Below are 23,017 nucleotides of genomic sequence, written 5' to 3'. Positions count from 1 at the left end.
AAAATTCCAGCCAGTGTCTCATTGCAATGTCTATTCTGAAAGATCTTTCATGACATGAAGGCAGAGATATTGATGGTGTTCCATGTTACAAGTTTCCAGTTTTGACCAAGTTGTCAGTGACAATATTGTAAATGGAAATGATGTGTTCTTCCCACATTGATGGGAGGGTGTGGTTGTTTAGAGGGCAACATTATAATCTCACACCACCATGTTGCTTATCTACCATGTCGGATGATGGATTTTGCAGGGCCAAGGGCAGTGAGAAGGTGACATGTTATAAATGTTTAGAGAAACACATTCTAAACTAATTTCCAAAACAAATGAAGATGAAATCAAATAAGTCTGAGCCATGGTTATTCATTATGTCAATTGATGCTTAAAGGAAATGAAGATAAATGGTTCAATATTCAGAGTCTTGTGTGTGGAGTGCATTTAACACATTTTACAAGTTTTTAATTTTGAGCAAAACATCATTTTAATTTTAACCTGACCCAAAATTCACAGAAGTTGTTAATTATTCCATCATCACTGGACTGCTGAAAGAATGGAAGGTCTGGGTTGAGCAAGAGGTCATTCTGCCTAGCAAAACTCATTATTCAAATGAACTACCTTTCCTTTCTTGGCTTCTGATTCTGCTATAATGACCAGCTATGCCCAATTGTCCCACGCTTGTATTCAAGCACACGCAGCCACCTGCAGGTTTATCTTCAGTAAGATGTCTCATAACACCAGGTTAAAGTCCAACAGGTTTATTTGGTAGAACAAGCCATAAGCTTTCAGAGCACTGCTCCTTCATCAGTGGGAGTTCTGTTTACAAACAGGGCATATAAAGACACAAACTCAATTTACAAAATAATGTTTAGAATGCAAGTCTTTCCAGGTAATTGTGTCTTAAAGATACAGGCAATGTGAGTGGAGAGAGGGTTAAGCACAGATTAAAGAGATGTGTATTGTCTTCAGCCAAGACAGTTAGTGAGATTTTGCAAGCTGGGCAAGTCATGGGGTTACAGATAGTGTGACATGAACCCAATATCCTGGTTGAGGCCATCCTCATGTGTGCGGAAATTGGCCAAGTTAATGTCACTGCCCCCTCTAGTGGAGCACAAATGCCCTAACTGTAAAGCCAAGTGACAGAAGCAGGCCTGCCCCGGCGTGCATTTTGTGTTTTCAGTGTAAGGAAATATCGATTTAAAAAGTAGTTGGAGAAATCACTCTGAAAGAATTTAAAAATTGCAGCTTTCTTGCAACAATAGGTTTACCTTATTCCGCAACAGCTGATAATAGATTTCTGTCCTGCAATCTTCAATAATCCCAGGCCGTGAACTGTGTGCTGGTTTGAACCAGGGTTGCTGATGAAGAAATGGTCTTGAGGGGAGAGGGATGTTATGATGGCCAGGGTCCCTGTGGGTCTTGGAGAGTTTGAGCTTCCATATTAAGCAAGCAAATGCTCGTCCAACAGGAAAGGAGCAGCAGGTTAAAATCAGCTTTCTCTACTCAGCCCAGCAGTCAGAGGCCTCCTGAGCTTGACCTGTTACTGTAGCCGCACAAGCGGTTCTTTATTCACTAGGTAAGTAAGGGGTATTGGTGACAGAAGACTGGTCTCAGCAAGATTGTTACAAAAACAGAATATCATGGTTTTGACCTAAGGGACACCAGGATAATACCATTCTCAACCGTACCTGGTAAACTACTTTCAAGTACTGAAAAAAACCCACTGTTAGTAGCTTTCAACAAATGTGAGGTCCAAAAAGGGACATAATTACAGTGATTATTAATAGAAATCAAATTTTATATTTACATATTCTCTACCCTGTTATTCCTTACATTGTTCACCACAAATGTTCTAAAAGACAGACATCAATTATCATGGACAAAGAGAAAGCCAACGGCAAAGACAAAATACTATGAATGCGAGAAATTTGAAATAAAAGCAGAAATGAAAGCAGAAAATGCTGGAAATAATTGATAAGTCTGGCAGCATCTTTGGACAGAAAAGCAACTTGAACTTTTCAGGGGCGGAACATGGAAAGGTCCATTGGCCTCAGGCAGAATTTTCTAGTTTTGGGGCAAGCACAGTTGGAAAATCCTGCCCCGAAAGGTTTCTTTCTCATCCCATATTACCCCCTCACCCACTTATCTTATACGCTTGCCTTCAAAGTGCTGGAACCTTTAAACTTACCTGGTTTACAGCAGTTTGTGCCCTAAGAAGGGAACATAGCTTCACTTTCTCCAACACTACTGCACTGTACATAATGGATTCTTGGAGCTGCTATGCTGCACATCTCTCAACAGGCCCGGTTTGAAAGTCTGGGTGAGAAATATGCAGCTCAGGACTTGGGGGAGTGAAAAGGAGCAGAGTTAAAATTCGATGGCGATTACCATTCCATCGGAGCTCTGGTCCATGATTTTAACAATAACTTGTTACGAATATCTAATTCATATGTTTTAGAACAGAACTTTCTTTGAGGTAAATGGCAGAGTCAGTTTAAGAAACCGGTAAAAGCAACCTTGAAGTAAGTGCAATGCAAACAAGCTTGGAGTTTATTACATCTAAAAGGTTGAAGCCATGTTGGCATACGAGGTAAACAGCCAGAAAGGTACGATCACAGCAGATGGGCTTATTTAAGGAACTGAAAATATAATGTATGTAGCTATTCGAATGAAAGATAGGTTATTCATGTGCTTTTCCATAATTAAGGAAAGCTTTGTAATTGAAATGTAGTTAACTTTCATTTCTACCTGTGAACAGGCTGTGTACCACATTGCCATGGAGATTAGTGGAATTTAGTTTGATCTTGTTTTGAGTTTCATCTCTTCATGTGGTTGGTGCACAGCCAGCTGGCAATACTGGTAAAGAGAAGCAACTATGAGTTTGTCTCAACTTTGGATCTTACGTAGCTTGTAGTTTCGAAGAAGTCAAGAAGTAAAGACAAACCTACAATCGAAGCAGGGTAAATGCTCAATCTATTGTTCATAACACAGACTGTGATTGGAAGCTGGTATTCACTGTAAAACAAAATTGGAAAGGGAAAAACAACTGGAAGATCTATTTGGTTTGAAGCTAGAAGAAGAAATGTACAGAAATCCTCTCAATAAAATGCAGTAAAGCTTATTGCAGTTGGAGTTCTGAGAATCATCAGCTTGTTAGCGCTCTGAAACCACAACAGCAGGCTATGGGAAAACATCCTTGGTTTCCAATATTTTAAATCATCGTGCAGGAGTTAGAGGGAGGCTTATGCTTCAGGAATCCACAGTCATGGGATAGGAAAGAAATCAGAAGATTTCTTCTTTAAACATCAGTTGCCCTTAACCAGATTTCAACACTTCCAAAAAACCAATATTATGCTCTCATAGCAATAACAATTCAAAAGAAGTGTGAGAATAGCTATTTTCCAGAGGAAATTGAATGCCTGTTTTAGGAGTTCATAAGGAAGCATTGTGATGCATTTATTCTGGCTGAAAGTATTCTTGATGGAGTATGGAAATGAGAAAATTAATGCTTTTAGTGAGGCTTTTGGACATTGACACATTTAAGGCATGAAACACTAAGTACAGTGTGGATGATGACAATGTTGGTTATCTCCTGAGTGTATGCCCCCTGCCTATCTAAATTTACAGCAAATGATTTGATAATGTAGATCACTTCTCAAACTTTTGGAATGTCCTGTCCATGAGAGCAGACATTGATGATCAAACTCAATTTCATCACTAGTCTGTCAGTGCAGTCTTCAGCCATGATGACAAAGACCTCAAACCCAACAAGCAGTTCATGGTCTACAGGGCTGCAGTATGACCTGCCCTCATGTATGTGTCAGAGACATGGACAACATACAGCAGACATCTCTCAAATCCCTGGAGAAATATCACCTGCAATGCCTCCACGTAATCAATTGCAGGACAGGTGTTCCACGTATTAGGTCAACATCCTCAGTATTGAAGCAACGGTTGTGGATAATCAGCTATTTTGGGTTGGCCACACTGTCTGCATGCCTGACAAAACTCCCAACACAAGCTCTCGACTTGGAGCTTTGTCACTGCAAATGGTTACTGAGGAGAGCAAAGGAAACGTTTTAGGGACATTCTCAAAGCTTCCTGAAAACAATTTAATATCTGCGACTGTGTGGAGGAATTGCTTACTCGAGTACGCAAACCAGGGAAGAAGCATCCGTTAAGTTGCTAACCATGTTAAACATCTCCAACAGGCCCAGGTGGAGGCAAGCACAAACAGTGGAAGGAGCAGAACAAAATCCGAACATCCACCCACCCACCTCATTGAACATGATCTGCCCTGCCTGTGGCAGAGTGTGTGTATCCAGCATTGGACTGTTTAGTTATCTCAGGATCCTGGTGTGAAAAGAAGTAATCCTCGGTCCTGACGGACTGCCTAAGAAGAACAAATGAATGAATAACAGGTTTTGTAAAATCATTAAACCACAATCAAAGGCTTTGCATGGATATTGCACTTCTCTTATCTGTTAATAGTCACTGCATTTGGCAGGTGATGCAACTTCAGATGGGAAGAGATCATGCAAGGTCAAAACTGAGACAGTATAAAATATGTTTAATATTTCAGTAAAATAATATCATTTTCAGGATGGCAATGCTGAAATTTAATGTCATGTTTAACCAGTCCAATTGTCTGAATGATGCTGGGTTCGTCTTTTGTTATTTGTCTAACAAAGATTTTATTTGTACGAGCTCACAGAAAAAAGGCTTAACGTTATCAAAACACAATATTCTGCAGATAATTTGTTGTAACAATGCTTTATTTCTTTAATACTAAACATTAACAGATACACGCATCAAGCAAAATTCTGACCCATGATAGAATCATATTCCATATTCACAACACCCAATAAGAGACTGCTGTAATATTTGTTCTTTTAAATACATCCAAATACTCAAAATAAATTAAAACATTATACTACCCACAAGGCCTAAGTCTCCCAGAAGAACACAATGAGGTAATAGTATTGACCAATTTAGTGTCAGCTTCATGCGAACCTGTACTTCACCTTCAAATACTTGTCTCTTTGTTTCATTTGGACCTCAATATGGTAACAATAACAAATAGAAAATTCAGCCTTTATCAGGAATATGATAAAGAAAAGGAATAAGTATCTCTTTCCTTTCTTTTGTCATCAGTTTGTATTGAATGTTTTCTCTCTCCTAAATTTTTTGTCAATTGCAGTTAATCGTGGTCCCTCGTGTTGAATTCAGTTGTTTGCGTCAACAGTATTAAATATTTCCAAAAGCTGAGCTTCAAATAATTGTGGAACAAAAGAGTGAACATTAATAAAAAGTGGATTGTGAGAATGTAAGGTCTGTCTTCTTACAACAATTGACTTTAGAATTCTGGCATTTTCACAAAGCAATGTGCAGGCAAAAAAAGCAAAAGAATCCAGTTGTTCTTTTTTACTGTTAAAAATGCATGCTCAGGAGAAGGGGATGGCTGGTGGGAACAAGGGGAGACAATTTGTGCTGAGCATTCTGGACAGTTGAGTATGACTACATGTTAACCTCCTCATTAGCTGATTAGTGCCAAATGGCATTCCATGATTAAGACATTTTCTGCTGAGCCCATTATCAGCTGTACCTCAAATCAGAGTAGTAACCCACCAGTGCACACAAAGATCAGGATAATACATGTTTGTCTGTCAATCACTGTTGCATGTGAAAATTGTGCAAGTCAGGAAATGCTTAAGGGTGGAAAACAGTCACGTAAATGAACAGGTTGTTCAAGTCAGGCAACTTCAACAATTTTCTAACAGGGAGATGTTCAGCTTGCCTTATTTAATTACCCAGATTACCTTAAATGGTGCTGACTTACAGTGGACCTATTTGATCCTAAATGTTCCAAACAGAGTATAAATAATTTTAGTTACTACACAATACTTTGCCCACAGATGTTAGAGGCAACAATAGATGCCAATGCATTCCTTTTCAAACAGATTGTATCCAGACAGGATCAAGAAAATATTAAAATAAAATCTATTTAAAAACAGATATTCAAAAGAACTTTGTAACACTTAACATTGCAACAATGAAAATACTGATATCCTCTTCAAAAAGTTAAGTAGGGACACTGTTATATTTAATTTATACAAGGATACAAACAAACATAGTTCCAAACAATGTGCGTGTATTAGGTCTTCAGGCTAACTGAATACTGAAAGATCTTGAACAGCAAGAACATTTCAATAATTGGGAAACAAGCAAAACAGAAAAAGGTCATGTGCAAATCAACATGTCCTTTTGATGGGCAGGAGCAGTGCAAAACAAAAATCACCACCTTAATAAACTGGCATCCTAGTAGTTACTAACGTGACAATTATGAAAAATTGCAATGCCCAATCAAGCAGTTTGAGTCTTGAAGATACAATACAGTAACACTGCTTTCCATAAATGTTCTTTCTGTACTCTGCTTCTGTGATGTAAAACTTATGTCACATGGCAAATTTTGAGCTCTTATCTTACTCGAGATAATGGTGGTTGCTAATTATATTGAAGTGATAACATTTTATTTGAAGACAGGCCAGGTGGTGATAACAAACTGCACTCCTTCAATGAGGGAGACTATAATATAAACTTTACCATAGGACACACAAGTCTTAAAACTTTGACTCATGCCAAGAAGATTGTGGTTAACATTAAGAGTACAGTTCTGAAGTCTTTGAGACATGGTGAACCATGCAAGTTGGTTGTATTGATATCAACGCAACACACAAAAGTGGGAACATTCAATCGTTAAGCAAACAATTAGGGAAAGGAAGTCTTGCTGCTGCAACATGCAGTACAGTTATTACGTTCGGACTTGGAATTTTCCAGCTTTTGTCATGTACTTGATGCCTTTGAATGGTTTATATTTCTCGCCATACATGTCGAGTCGATTTACCTTCAAACCTGAGGCAAGATGCAACACAATATCAGTAAACAGTTTTATTCCAATAAGAAAAGGCAATCTCAGTATAATGTAAGACACAAGACTGAAATTGCACTTTGCGGATGACTGTAAGCAATATAAAAGACTTGGAAAAATGAATGGGTAGATGAAACTTGAGTCTGGCATTTGTGAAGTCATCAATGGAGTCACTTTTGACAATCGCTATCCAGTTCCACATTGCAGTAAAAATATATCTGCAGTCACTCTCAGATCGTAATGATAGTTGGTCAGAAATCAAAATTACACACTACTACAATTTAAAATACCAATTTGAGCTTGGAACAGCAAATTATACTTACTTTCCATTTAAACAATGAAAAGCCTAAACAAAATGATTAATGCTGTTGCACTACATGCATTGAGGTTTCAGTATTCTGCTCCCCACTCTTGGTAGCTTTCACATCAATGAGACAAAACATCAGCTGCCTTCTGGAGTAAAGTCTTTATTATTAGTTTCTGTAATTGGTAAGGGGAAGAATTCACACAAAGAATTCCTTTCAGACTATCACTTAAGATTCATGTTTAGAATCCCATAAGGACATTTTCAACTCTTTCCACACACTGCTATGCTCCATTTTTAATCTGGAATTAGTCAATATAATTTGGTCCACAGCAGTGAGACCATTTCTCACTCTGCAGATAAGAAACAGGAATTCTTTACTGTCGCTTATGATGATAAAATATCCTGTAATAGACAGTAAGATTAAAAGTGAAAGATACAAGATTTTTCTTGCAACTTTTTGAATTTGTTTCTTTGTATGACTATCTTCAGTAAAATATTTTTACACTTGCACCCTATCTCCTCATTACGCTGCAAGTTGTTGAAAGATCGGGGCAGAAGACCTCATTTGGGCTGCTTTCAGAAGGAAGATTGCTACTGTTTTAGATCTAAAAACCACAAGCAATCTGTTAGTAGAGCAACAGAGGTCATGTGAGTAGAACTGCAGGAAAGAATTCAAGTTATTTTTCTCTTAAGGCCAATTTTCCTCAATAGCTTGCCTACCTCAAAGTGAATAGCTTCATCCACAAGAAGCAGGGCAAAGATTAAAGCAAATTAAAATGTGAAATCAAAACTTTGCAATCACTGTCACCATCAAGCTAAAGCAAATGTGTAATAACAGTGAGACAGAAGCCCACAACTGCCAAGCTAAAGGACAATTTGAAGGTAGACAGCCCCATATTTCTTTCCGAGTTTATTCAGAATACCGTGTACAATTCTGGTCACTACACTACCAGAAGGATGTGGAAGCTTTGGAGAGGGTACAGAAAAAGTTTACCAGGATGTTGCCTGATCAGGTTGGGGGGGGGGGGGTGGTATTAGCTATGAGGAGAGTTTAGATAAACCCAGTTTGTTCTCACTGGAACAACAGAGGTGAAAGGGTGACCTGATAAGAGGTTTACAAGATTATGAGTGGCATGGACAGACTGGATGGTCAGATGCGACTAGAAAAGTCAAGTACTAGGAGACATAAGTTTAAAGGGTGTGAGAAAACGATTAAAGGAGATGTGCAAAGTTTTTTTTTTACACAGAGGATGGTGAATGTTTGGAACACACTGCTTGAGGTGGTAGTGGGAGCAAGTGCATTAACAGCAGCTAGACGAATACATGAATAGGATGGGAATGAAGGATACAGATTCCGGAAGCACATATTGATTTAGTTTGGGCAGGCATCATGAGCGGTGCAGGCTTGTAGGGCCAAAGGGCCTGTTCCTGTGCTGTACTTTTCTTTGTTATTCAAGTGTAAAAGCAAACCATCCATGTTAAACCAGCAAGTTAAAGACCAAGATAAATGCTTTTTCAACTGCTTACCTGAAATGGCCAGTTGCTGGATTTTGAACTGGATGTTAATATTGGGGTTCTCATCAGGCTTGGGTGTCCCTGTCTGCAGGCTCATGGTGCCCTTCAAGCTTGGCAACCTCTGTGGGTTGATCTTCCCAATATCCCATGACAGCACCTGCATGGTGGATGACACGGACATCCACTATAGTTTTTTTAATTACTCAAATCAACATAATTGAAAAGAACATATTCACTACAATGAAAATGGAAAGCTGAAGTAAAATATACAAATCCTGTTTCCATGTAAAGGATTTCACAACTCAGTATTTGGAAGACGGTGGTATAATCAGACAAAGTCAGCATGGATATACAAAAGGGAAATCATGCTTGATGAACGTAACTAGTAGAGTTGACCAAGGAGAAAAAGCAGATGTGGTTTTGACTTTCAGAAGGCTTTCGACCAGACTACTATGTAAAGCACATGGGATTGACAGCTGGTGAGTAGATAGGGAGCGAAGAATTGGTATAAATTTTCTGATTGGCAGTCAGTGACGAGTGGGGTTCTGCAGGGTTTGTGCTAGGATCCTAACTGTTCACATTATATATTAATGATTTGGAAGAGGGAACTGAATGCATTATCTCTAAATGTCAGATGATAGAAAGTTGGAAGGGAGTGTGAGCTGTGCGGAGGATGCAGAGATGCTTCAGCATGATTTAGACAGGCTGAATGTGTGGGCATCCACATGGCAGATGCTGTATAAATGTGAATATATGTGAGGTTATTCACTTAGCTAGCAATAATAGGATGATTTCTTGAATGTGTGTAAATTGAGCGAGGTGGGTATTCAATGAGACCTTGGAGCCCTCATGCCATCAGTCACTGAAAGTAAGCATGCAGGTACAGCAGGCAGTAAAGGAGGCAAATGGTATACTGGCCTTCATTGAAAGAGGATTTGAATTTCGGATAAGGGTGTTTTGCTGCAATTGTATAGGGCATCGGTGAGGCCACACCTGGAGTATTGTGTGCAGTTTTGGTATCCTTGCTATAGAGGGAATGCAGTGCAGGTTTATAAGAACATAAGAAAATAAGAACATAAGAAAATAGGAGCAGGAGTAGGCCATCTAGCCCTTCGAGCCTGCCCCGCCATTCAATAAGATCATGGCTGATCTGTCGTGGCTCAGTTCCACATTCCCGCCCTCTCCCCATAACCCTTAATCATTAATAAAATATTTTTGCTCTTGTATCTATATTCAATGGGAGTATCTTAGTGGCTATAACTCTTGAGGGTTCAAATGATTACATAAACACTGAGACGTCAACTCTTGCCATTCATATCATGAGAACTCTCAATTGGGATATGGCCACGTAATGCTCCAAATAGTTTTTCTTTGCATTTAAATGGACAACAAACATGAATACAACAAAGCTTTTAATGGAAATATATATCGTGTTTACTTTGAATTTATTCCCAATTTTATCCAAGGTGCTGCTCGCCCACAGATAGCATCCTTCAGCCTGGAGACTAGGATGGTCTGGTGCGCAGATTTCTCTACCACAGCTGTCAATGCTGTTCCATGAAATAACATTAGAAAATACACTTGCTGTGCTGCAAGCCTATTGTCTCAGCTTTTTCAAAAGAGCGTCCCAAATTAGAAATACATCACATCTAGCAAAAACTGATTGAATTTGGTCTCAAAAGTGGCATCCAATTTAGAGCGACAAGCAATCCTGTGACCCAGACCTTTGACCATCTGGTTGGGAGGCAGGTGTTCTAACATTATCAGGCTGATCTGTCACATGAGGACAAATTAAGACGGTTAGGATTATATTCACTGGAGTTTAAAAGAGTGACAAGGGATCTCACAGAAACTTAAAAAATTCTAACAGGGTTAGACAGAGTAGATTCAGAAAGAATGTTCCCAATAATTGGGGGACGGAGGGGTCTAAGGAGGAAAGAGTCCAGAACTATGGGTCATAGTCTGAAGATAAGGGGTAAACCTTTTAAAACAAAGGTGAGGAGAAATCTCTTCACTCAGAGGGTAGTGAATGTGTGGTAGTCACTACCACAGAATGTAGCTGAGGACAAAACATTGTATGATTTCAAGAAGAAATTAGATATAGTTCTTGGGGCTAAAGAGCTCAAGGGATATGGAGGGAGTAGGGATGGGGTAAGAAGAGGGATCAGGATATTGAATTCGATGATCAGCCATGATCAACATGAATGGCTGAGCAGGTTGGAAGAGCCAAATGGCCTACTCCTGCTTCTAGTTTCTATGTAAAGTCTTAAGTCAAAATAAATTTATGCGGAAGGAAATAGAATAGTCACATGTTTGGAAGGAATTATTGAGGCAAGTCAATCAAACTAAATGGGACAATTTTAAGGTATGTGCAGGAACCTGGGGGTGTACACAAATCTTTGAAGTTGGCAGGTCAGGTTGAGAAGGCTACAACAAATAGGGGCATACATCTCTAAAGCAAGAAACTTATGCAAAAATATTTCAAAACTGATTAGACCTCAAGCTGGAGTACTGTGTTCAATTCTGGGTACCCGATGTTAGGATGAATGTCGTGGTCTTGGAGAGGGTGTGGAAGTGATTTACTGGAATTATAGCAGGGACAAGAGATTGTCATTGTATTCTGATACCGAAGAAGTGGAATTTTCTAGAGAATCGTAGAATCCCTACAGTGCCAAAGAAGCCATTTAGCCCAACTAATGGAGAGGGGGGAGGGACGAGTCAGGCGGCAGGTGCCCCTTGTGCATGGGCACCCTAGCAATGCCAGCCTGTGCCCCTTGGCACTACCCAAGGTGCATCTTGGCATTGTCCACTGGCAGTGGGCAGTGTCAAGGGGTCAATTGGTGGGGTAGGGGTACACCAGTGCCATTCTGCATTGGGATCTGTCTGGGACGGAGGAAGGGCAGTGATTGGGGCAGGCAGAGAAATCGCCACTGCTGTGTGTGGTGGTGGTGGGTGAGTGGGTGGGGGGTAAAGAGGTGTAGGGCCTGGACATCAGGGCACTCGGGACTGAGGAGGAGGAAAGGGTAGGAGCCGCAGCAGTAGCAGTAGCGGAAGCCTATATCCAAATGGGAGTTTAACAACTGGGGGGCCACAGAGCTCCAGAACTGTCAAACTCTGGCGCAAATAGGCCCCACTGCTCTGGGTTTTTAATAAGATTCACGACTGCGACCTCTTCAGTACACAGAGTGCAGAGATTTAGGTGAGAAGCTGAACTGTCAGAACAGTCAGGATTTAGAACAGTTTTCCTGCTGATTCAGCACTTCAGGAGACCCACCACCCCCGTATGTTTTTAAGAGTTAGATATAGCTTGAGATTAAAGGAATCATAGGATAAGCAGGGGATATGGAGGGTGGGGGTGGGGGGGGGGGATGATCAGTCATGATCATAATGAATGGTGGAGTAGACTCAAAAGGGCCAAATGGCCTACTCCTGCTTCTAGTTTCTATGTTTCTCTAAGAAAACCATTTCTACACTATAAGTAGTGATCTGCAATTCCACAAAAGTTGTGGAAGTAGATTCAACAGCAACATGCAAAAGTTAATTGTATAAATACTTGTCCGAATAAAGAATAAACAAGATTAGGAAGGAAGAGCAGGATTAATGGGATAACTCTACCAAAGATGGCACAATGATGATAATCAGTCTAACAACCTCCTTTTATGCTGTATTTTCTGTTATTTATTCCAAACAGTACAAATGAGATATCTCCTGATAGATTTTCACACTGACTCAAAGTTTCAACTTAAATAGATATGTTCTAAAATAAAAACAGATATAGTAGTCGCAATATTCCCATCAAGATTGATCTTGTACTTCACTGAAACCAGAAAGCCTATTAATTCACCCTCAACCATAAAAGTTGTACCTTTAATTTTTGTGACAATACTGCTTTTAAGAAATGTATCTGTGCCAAGTTTCGTGTAGCATTATTTTTTGAAGCAGTCAGTTCTATTCACTCAGTGTGCTTTGTTGAAAACCGGCAGCCCATGTTGATTCTGCAGAAGCATAATTGTTCCTAATTGCCGGAATGCTTGTCTTAATCTGGACTAAATGCAGTGCTGGTCCTTTAGCATTCTCCCTTGGGGCCCATCGCTGCCGCTGCCGCTGCCGCCGCCACCCCCCCCACCTTCCTTTTTGGGGGGCTGCCCCTTTTAATTTGTCCCCAAGTTAATTTGAGTTTGTTTACTTGTTTGGCATGCAAAAGATCACTTGTTTGGCATGGAAGAGAGCAGCCCCCCCATCTCCCCGCTTGGGGCTTTTCAGGGTGGGGATTGATTAGGTTAATTGGCAGGAAAGTTCATGTGACTGGGAGGGGCTGGACTCACAAAGAGACAAGCTCAGTTGCTGCTTGGTATCTTGAGAGAAGTAGCTCTCTGTGGCCTTCTCTTTGGAGATTGAAGGTTGTGTCTCTTGCTCTGAAGTTCTGGTGTTTGAAGGTAATTCTTTCCCTGGAGTCAGAAGATAAGTGTTTTTCTGTGTCCAGAGCTGTTAAAATGCTGGAAGCTGAGCACCCACTGAAGACTATATATTTTGTGCTAATTGATCCTGAAGAGGGACTTATGTCCATGGGGATGTTGCTTAAATTGGAATGATAGGGAGAGCTAGCAGTTAAAAATTGCACCTTGTCATGTTTAAGTATTTCAACTGGTAAAAGATGTTAATTCTTTTTGTTATATTTTAACTGTATTAAATAAAGTTTATTGGTGGGTCTTTGGAAACACCTTATACTTGGATTAATGTCAAAATAAAAAAACACAGGGTCAAGGTGAAATTCACAAATATATGTTGGAGTTTCTGATCTGGTCCTGAACACAAAGTGTTTTAACTTGCTGCTTCCCATGGATACTTGTTACATAGCACTGCTTATATTCAAGCACCTCTACTTCACCAACTATTACAACATCACAGGTGACCAGTACCTTGTAACTGTTAAATAATATTACCCTTCAATACTTAATGAGCTACCCCAAAAATTAAATCACTGCTGTCCTCACCAACTCACTTTGTGCTATGACCCTCAAAGTGTATCAGTATCAAAACCCTGAATTCTGTACCTTACAATAAAGGCCACAGACCTCCCCATAGGCTTTGTGGTGTATGAGCTCCCTTATTAACTGAGTGGAGGCTTGCCCAATGAGAAGCAGTCAGTGGGGGTTTTTAAACCTACTGCTAAACCCAAACTGGTGTTGTATGTCTTGAGGTGGAGAGTGCCTGGATGTAAGCCTGCAGGCACAGCTCTTCTCTTTGGTGCACAATAAGATGTTTGGTGGTGGGAAACTAGTGTTTGGCTACACTACTCAAGGCAGGTTAAACTATGGAGCAGTGTGTATAGTTGAAGACACTATCAGAGAGAAAAAAGAAGATACAGTGTAGCTTTATTAAGGTAATACAGGATTGATCTAATCCAGTTATGATAAGAAACTTTACAAGCTGAAATGTATTTGCTTGAGTAGAGCAAGACTGGGGATAAGAGGCATAGGTGGCCTCGAATAGAAATGTTCCAAGTTTTGAAAGGCTTTGAAAAATTGAGAGAAGATTGCCTAATTCAGACAATTATCAGTAACAAAGGAGCAAAAATCATGGCTTAGTGCTGAAGAACAAGATTTGAATGTCTTGTTTTTCATTTAAATTCTGATAACCCTTCATAATGCATGACTGGATGCGATTACTGCATTAATTACAGCACAACTGTTAATTGGATAAATACTTGAAATACTAAGAGATGGAGGAGAAAAAAGGATTCAGTGAATGTTTCTCCAGCAATTATGTTTATGTTTATGTTGAGATTAAGCTATTAACTTTTGTGTTGAGTGTAAAGAATCTACGTGTATGCAAGCTATTTTTACTCTGTGGAGTTTATTCCTGATGTTCATCAGTACATTATCACCAGTCAACTCATGGCAGTCCCACTTCTCATGCTGTTACCTTAGTGACTGGGTCAAAGGTATAGTTTCCTTGTGTGGACGTGAGATTCATGTTCAGAACCACCTTTGGCAGCTGGCTGGTCACGACCGTACCTTCCACCATTTTCCCCATCGTTTGTTTTGGGCCAACGGTGATTTCAAACCGTCCCATGGAACTGCCATCCCGGAAGGTGATGTTGTGTTTCACATAGACAGGAATAGCAACTAAACTGAAAGACAATAAACAAAGCTGTTAAATAAAGAATACATACAATTTGTTTCTACATATTGTGAGAGAGGGGGAAATCTAAGAATATATTTGGTTTCTATAAGTTTTATATCTCACCATTTACCCCACTCATCCCTTCTTTAAGGCACCTGCAGGGAGAATACTGAAAGATGCCTTTTCTGGTACTCATTACTTTAGTGCAAGGTCAAGAGCTTAAAGCCCAATGTTAGGGTTGGACATGGCCAAATTTGGTTGTCATGCACGGATAGGCAGCAGAACATTTGACCAGAGGCAGCATCACAGCCAATCCCATTTTACCCAACATCAGACGTGACTAAAATCAAAACAAACTGCTGTACGTAGGTCAAGCATCATCTGTGGAGATAGCAACAGATTACCCAATTCAGGACAATTTCACCAGGACTCCTCTGAAAACATCAACTCTCCATCTCTAAGATTTCCAGCAATTTATATTTTAGATTTCCAGCATCCATGATATTTTGCTTTTGTATCTCGTTGCTTTAAAAAAAAACAAACTGAGCAGTCAGGTTTCACTTTTTGAAAAATTCACTTCATAGGAATGGCTCAACACTGGCAAAAAAGAGGAAACGTAGCATCCAGCAGATCCAAAGACACACAAGAACAAAGAAAATTATAGCACAAGAACCAGCCCTCCAAGCCTGTACCAACCATGATGTAATTAACTACAAAAGGCACACCCTGCACCAAAAGATGTCTGGGTGAAAAATTTTGGCATATTCACCACTCAACTTCGAGGTAGGTGATGATATTACTTTTCACTTTTACAGTACTTTAACATGAGAACATTGAGACGACCAACATTTTTCACCTGTGTTTGCAGTACTACAGTTCAGGATTCATTCCAACTCTTGGAATGGGATTAATTTTATAAGGATACAGTTTTGAATTAATTGAGTGGCATGAGGGAATAATGTGCCTAATAACTGTCATTTTCCCATTGCGTTGGACAATGAAGATCGTACAGAATATCCAGGATATGTTGATAATTACTCCTAAAAATAATAAATACTCATTTACTTCCAAGTAACAATGATATAAAGCAGATGAATAGTTGACACAAACAATACTTCAGTTAACATATCCAATAATAAAATGTTGCCAGCTCTCTTCAGCAGCATGCCTCCTCAACCATCTGAACTGGCAGTATAAAGCATAAAAGAGCTATTGTTCCACTGCAAGATTATATCAAGTTGAAACACAGTCACTCGAGTATCAGCTGTCTCTCCCAATAGTGATACAATTAAGATATTTCTAACATTTTGAAGGAGATCAAAGAGCTGGTCTGTTTCCTAAGTGGGCTGCATGCAAGAATGATTGACTGAAGGAGATTTGCGCAAGATCTACTCACTTTTTCAAATGCACACTCAGCCCGATGTGATTTGTATATATTAACCCATAACCCAGAAAGACCGACCAAAAAGAGAATAACCTGGTGCTTGATTCTTATTGTTCCAAGTTACTGTAATAGTAGTCATAGTCAATCTGTGTCAAATAGGGAAAAATTACTGCCATTTATTTGTGACTTCAGATTTACAACGTTGTGTTCTTGAAAGCAATTTTGATTGAAATGGAAGCTGACTTCACAGGTGGATACCAGGAGAATGTGTCTCCATGTGGGGCAGTCTCAAACTAGGGAGCACATTTTTAAAAGGCATCTCCTGTTTTAAGACAGGGAAGGAATTCTCCGGTCTTACACTCCCCCACCAGTGAGAATGGAGGCTTTGGTGGTTAACCAAATCTCCGTTCACAGCAAAGGGCCTGGAGAATCTCAGCTACAGGTGAGGTCAGAAAATTCTAGCCAGAGGTCAGGAGAATCTCAACCTGTTTAGACTTCGAAATTCTCTTCCCCAGAAAACAGCAAAGGCTTGATCCTAGGCTGAGGAAGGCCAATTTTTGACCAACATGGAAATTAGATTTTTGGAATGGAAAGTGAAGTTAATGCTCCAAATCAGCCATGCATGATCTTATTGAATAGTGGAGCAGGCTTGATGGGCCAAATGGCCTATTCCTCATGACAAGTATGATTAAAATGTTCAATAAAACATGGCAAGAAAACTGAGGTGGTTTGCTCTATCCCCCATTCCATATTTTCAATTACATTTTTAATATTTCCAACTTCCAAACAACATGCAAGGTGTTACCAAAAGATATTTAAGTAACAGGATGAAATTTGTAATTATCACAATACTATAAATCCATTGGCCTCTGCATCTCCTGGTGACAAATTAAATGAGGGAACTGACATTAGTTCCAGAAGAGCTTCTCTGATATAAGTCAGGGTATCAATTCAAACCACAAGTGACTTTCAGAAGTCAATTGACCATCCACAGCCAATATAGTGGAGAGAGAGGATGGGAATAAAACATTTTTGATTACTCCATCCTTCAGTCCAGCAAAGTATTACTTACTTCTGGGAACTGACATGATAGGACAAGAGGCGAAAATTGCCATCAGGTGGTATGAAAGAGAGAATTCGTTCCGACTCCCAACGCTTGAAACGTACACAAGGATGGAAACTGACATCGTCCAACAGTCGAGGATTCTGCAGTTGTTGGAAGAGAGAAAACATGAGAATTTCTTATTATAAATGTCATTCCTTACACTAGAGATCAGCACTCACTGTTACCATCCTGAACTCACCAAGAGTTTAATTCTCCTGTCCTGTCTCTTCATTTATAGTAAAAAGTCTGACAACACCAGGTTTTAGTCCAACCTATTTATTTGATAATATACTCACAAGCTTTCGGGGTTAGCCCCTTCATCACCTGACGAAGGGGCTAACCCCGAAAGCTTGTGAGTATATTATCAAATAAATAGGTTGGACTAAAACCTGGTGTTGTCAGACTTTTTACTGTGTTTACGCCAGTCCAACGCCGGCATACCCACATCATGTCTTCATTTATAGACCAGGCCTTAGCTCAAAGCCCAGGCAGATCACCCAGGATTATACTAATGACCATCACCAAGAATGACTCAGTAGCACCACTAATGGGTGGAGTCCTAAAGAATACAACTGCCAAAATAAGCTTGTACAGATGGAGAAAGAATCAAAATGAGGGTAATTTCTATTTGACCTCATCTTTACTCATCTTGCCTGTCGTAGGTGCATTTGTCCACAGTAGGAATAACATCATACAAAATATTGTCTTCACACTGAGGACAGGCTTCATTGCATTAAAAGGCATACCACCATGCTAAATGGGATAGTTCTGGAACAGATCTGGCAACTCAAACTGTGCATTTGAGGGGGGTTGGGACCATTGGCTTCAGTAGTACTGTATTCCACCAATGACATATCCCTCATTCTGTCATTGTCATCAAGCCAGCTGGAAGCCAACCCTGGTTTAATGACGAGTGTAGACAACTATTCAAGGAATAGCACGCGTACCTGAAAGAGGTATCAACCTGATGAAGCAATACTACTATACTGCCTGCATGCTAACAGCAGCATGCTATATCCAGAGCTAGGAGATCCTACAACTCATGAATTAGATCAAAGCTCTGCATTCTTGCCAAATTCAGTCAAAAATATTGGTGGGCAATTAACCAACTAATGGGCAAGGAGGCCCAATGAACATCCCATCCAAAACAATGACATGTGATACAACAAGGCCAAAGCAATTTTTTTTGCAACCACCTGCAGTCAGAAGTGCCAAGATGTCTCTTGAGGTCTCCATCATCATTGATGCTAGCTTTCATCCAATTCCGTTCAATTCACAGGCTAATAAGGAAAGGCTGGATGTAATCATAACAAATATTTCCTTGGTCATATGTGAGCCATTTGCAAGAAATCTTACCATGAATGACAGGGTGAGATCTGGCATTCCAGTCAGCTTCACACAGGCATCAATAACACCCTGTATTTCAGCAAATACTGTTGAACCTGCAACAGGAGTGGGGTAAGCATCAACACAAACAATTCCAAATTAGAGCAGATCAATAAGAAGAGCATGTATTAACATTATCAATTTGCCTGTCAATGAAATTAATTCATATAAACCGAAAGGGAGCTAGAACCATCAGATTGAGTTATCTATTTGAACAAAAAAAAACTTAGGATTTTCCATGAACCACCCCTGCCATTCAGGTGCATGACCACAGAAACTCCTATATAAACACCCTGCCATTCAGGTGCATGACCACACAAATTCCTATATAAACAGTTTCCCCTGTTTGCCATGCAATCCTGAGGTGGTGGCAAGGACAGCAAGTGCATCAGGGTTTTAACAAGATGGAATTTTAAGAAAGACAATGCAAGAACTGGTACCTGGAATGCTATAATAAAGCTCATTGCAGATGGTCACGCAGCAGCACTGAGAAGTGCTAGACAATGGTTGGTACTAATTCTCAATGCATTTCCTGAAAGGTGATGCAAAGCAGATTCAATATTTTCAGGGTTATGGGCAAGAACAGACTGTTCCAAATTGGAGAGTTGGATAGTTCTTAATTTCTTTTAAAGAGTGGGCGCTCTTATCATTCTGATTCTATGATTGTAGCAAGAGCTCAAGGGGAACAAAAAATTAAGACTTGTGTTTTACATATTATTCATTATTTGTAATACCCAGAAGCAATATATCCTCGATTGATCAAACATAACTTGGGAGATCAGTTGACTGGATCAGAGGTCCAAAGTCTTAGACTTAATTCAGCCATGACACTCTGTAATAACTGGCCTTGGTGACTCCATCAGAAAGAGGTGAGACTGCATTCAAATGACATGGTCGAGTTTTCCAGTTTCATATGCCCCGTTGCGAGTGAGAACAGGAGATTTTGGTGCCCAGCCAAATCTCCGTTCACAGCAGTCAGTCTGAAGAAACTCAGTTACCGGTAAGGTCGGAGTGTTCTGACTCAATGTAATCAACATTAGCATCCAGTTCAAATGGCTTGTGTTAACCAACTAACATGGGGAAAGAAGTAACAGATAAATAGTCAACACAAGGAATATAAAAACAGAATCAGTGCCAGAAGTTGAGCCGCCATCTTGAAGTACAGTTACACGGAATGATAGCTTGCAATAAGAAACGGAGCTGTAAATTCATCAACGTGAACTGAAGCTCAAGAGATTCGAAGACATAGCAGCAGCCAAAGCAGTGGCACAAAACTCTTGTTAAGCATGGAGCGACAAAGGGGACTACAGCAATAGTTATAGGGAACTCCATAGTTAGGGGTGCAGATAGGCGCTTCTGTGGACGTGAAAGTGACTCCAGGATGGTATGTTGCCTCCTTAGTGCCAAGGTCCAGGATGTCTCTGAACAGACAGTGTTCTGAAGGGAGAGGAGGGGGGGAGAACAGTCAGAGGTTGTGATACAGATTGGTACTAATGACATAGGTAGGAAGAGTGAAGTCCTGCAGCAGGAGTTTGGTATAAAGTTAAAAAGCAGAACCTCTAGGGTTGTAATCTCAGGATTACTCCCCGTGCCAGTGAGGCTAGGAATAGAAAGATAGTGCAGTTCAACGTGTGGCTAAACAACTGGTGGTAGGAGGGAGGGTTTCAGGTATCATCCGAGGCAGGTGGGACCTGTACAAAAAGAATGGTATGCATCTAAACTGGAAGGCATAAATATTCTGGCTGGGAGGTTTGCTAGTGTCATACAGGAGAAGGCGGGGGGTGATGATGGGATCCAAAGCAAAGGTGAGTTAGCTGAAGGGAAACCAGACAGTAGGGCCAGTAAGACTCAGAGAAACAGCAGGCAGGGTGGGGTTGCAAATCAAAGAGGGTCTGATGGACTGAAGTGCATTTGTTTCAATATGAGAAGTATAACAACAAGTAAAGCAGATTATTATGAAGAACTATGATGTTATTGCTATTACAGAGACTTGGTTAAAGGAAGGACAGGATTGACAGCTTACCATTCCAGGATACAGATGTTTAGGTGGGATAGAGGGGGATGTAAAAAGGGTGGGGGAGTTGCACTACTGGTTAAAGAGAATGTTACAGCTGTACTCTGGGAGGACATCTTGGAGGGTTCATACAGCGAGGCAATATGGGTCGAGCTCAGGAATAGGAAGGGTGTAGTTACATTGTTGGGGGTTTAGTATAGGCCACCTAACTGCCAGTGGGAAACAGAGGAACAAACATGTAGGCAGATTTCGGTAAGGTGTAAAAGTAACAGGGTTGTTGTGGGAGATTTTAACTTCCCCTATATTGACTGGATGGGGCAGAGTTGGTAAGGAGCATCCAGGAGGGCTTCTTGAAATAGAATGTAGATAGTTCAAGACAGGGAAGGGGCCATACTAGATCTGGTATTGGGAGCTGGGAATGAGCGTGGCCAAGTGATCAATGGGTTTGAATTTATGGGGCATTGGCACCAGTGTTGGGGCAGGTGGGACCTGTTCAGATGGGATGGTCTTCGTCTGAACCGTGCTGGGACCAGAGTCCTGGCGAATCGTATAACTAGGACTGTAGATAGGGCTTTAAATTAATTTTGGGGGGGGGGGGGGGGGGGGGGGGGCTGCGAGAAATTACAATATCTAAAGTAAAGAGAGGGTACAGGCGCAGGAAAACGTGGAGGATGTCCCAATAATAAAAGGGAGGAGGGGGTATGAGAAAGGTTGGTAGCGTTCCTTCAAATAGGGTCCAGATAAAGGCTGGGAAAAAGACACTTCACCTGAATGCACAAAGCATTTGGAACAAAGTGAATGAGCTGGTGGCGCAGATCAGCACAAATGGATATGATCTGGTGGCCATTACGGAAACGTGGTTGCAGGGTGACAGGGACTGAGAGCTGAATGTCCAGGGGTATCAAGTGTTTAGGAAGGATAGAAGGGAGGAAAAAGTGGGTAGGGGTAGCTCTGCTGATTAAGGATAATATCAGGGCGGTAGTAAGGGAAAATATAGGCTCCAAAGAGCGGAACGTGGAATCGTTGTGGGTGGAGATGAGGAACAGCAAGGGGAGGAAGACGCTGGTGGGTGTGGTCTCTAGGCCCCCAAATAATAACTTGGAGGTGGGGCGGGCTATAAACAAGCAAATAAATGATGCGTGCAGGAATGGAGCGGCAATAATTATGTGGGATTTCAATCTGCATATTGATTGGTTGACCCAAGTCGGACGCGGTGGGCTTGAGGAAGAGTTCTTGGAATGCTGTCGGGATAGTTTCCTTGAACAGTGTGTGACGGAACCAACGAGGGAGCGAGCTATCTTAGATCTGGTGTTGTGTAACGAGGCAGGAAGAATTAGGGATCTTGTTGTGAGGGATCCTCTTGGGACGAGCAATCATTGTATAGTTGAGTTTTTGATGCAGATGGAGGATGAGAAAGTAGGGTCCCGAACCTGTGTCCTCTGTTTGAACAGAGGGGAGTACGATAGGATGAGAGAGGAATTGGCAAATGTAGATTGGGGGCGCAGATTGGTCGGTAGGACTGCTGAGGAACAGTGGAGGATCTTTAAGGAGATCTTTTTCGGTGCTCAGCAGAAATTTATTCCAATGGTAAAGAAGGAATGTAGGAGAAGGGATAACCAGCCGTGGTTATCAAAGGAAATAAAGGAGAGTATTAAATTAAAAGCTGATGCGTTTAGAGTGGCTAAAAGTAGTGGGCGAGAAGAAGATTGGGAGAGGTTTAAAAATCAACAAAGAATGACTAAGAAGTTGATAAAGAAAGGAAGGATAGACTATGAAGCTAAACTAGCACTAAATATAAAAAAGGACAGTAAGAATTTTTACAAATGTATAAAGAGGAGGAGGCTGGCTAGAGTGAATGTTGGACCCTGAGAGGATGAGAGGGGGGATTTAGTGGTGGGAGATGAGGAAATGGCAGAGGCCTTAAATAAGTTTTTTTGCCTTGGTCATCACGGAGGAGGACGCGAATCGTTTGCCGGATATTAAAGATAGAAGGATGGCAGGAGTTGAGGGCCTGAATGCGATTACTGTCACTAGAGAGGTAGTGCTTGAAAGACTAACGGGACTGATGACGGACAAGTCCCCAGGACCGGATGGAACGCATCCCAGGGTTCTGAAGGAAATGGCAGAGATGATAGTGGATGCTTCAGTGATTATTTACCAATCTTTGCTGGATTCCGGGGAAGTGCCGGAAGATTGGAAAACGGCTAACGTTACGCCGCTGGCGTGATGTATAAGATGATTGAGGGTAGCGCAGTGGATGT

At 40.8% G+C, this 23,017-nt stretch overlaps 1 protein-coding gene across 1 annotated transcript in view; it reads right to left on the bottom strand.

Moving 5' to 3' along the window:
- Positions 1-4,751: 4,751 nt before the first annotated feature.
- LOC145361355 (AP-3 complex subunit mu-2) overlaps positions 4,752-23,017 on the bottom strand; it is a 29,686-nt gene continuing 11,420 nt past the window's right edge. The window contains exons 4-8 of the mRNA XM_080217034.1: positions 18,713-18,798; positions 17,324-17,457; positions 14,667-14,874; positions 8,754-8,898; positions 4,752-6,903 (exon numbers count right to left, since the gene is read on the bottom strand). Of these exons, the coding sequence (XP_080073160.1) occupies positions 6,803-6,903; positions 8,754-8,898; positions 14,667-14,874; positions 17,324-17,457; positions 18,713-18,798 (674 nt within the window). The 3' untranslated portion in view covers positions 4,752-6,802. The remainder of the gene's footprint in view (positions 6,904-8,753; positions 8,899-14,666; positions 14,875-17,323; positions 17,458-18,712; positions 18,799-23,017) is intronic.

Source organism: Carcharhinus amblyrhynchos, chromosome 34 (genome assembly GCF_965287045.1).
Source record: "Carcharhinus amblyrhynchos chromosome 34, sCarAmb.v2.hapA, whole genome shotgun sequence".
NCBI lineage: Eukaryota > Metazoa > Chordata > Chondrichthyes > Carcharhiniformes > Carcharhinidae > Carcharhinus > Carcharhinus amblyrhynchos.
Note: the sequence above shows the minus strand (reverse complement) of the source record. Positions and strands in the feature narration are given on the sequence as shown.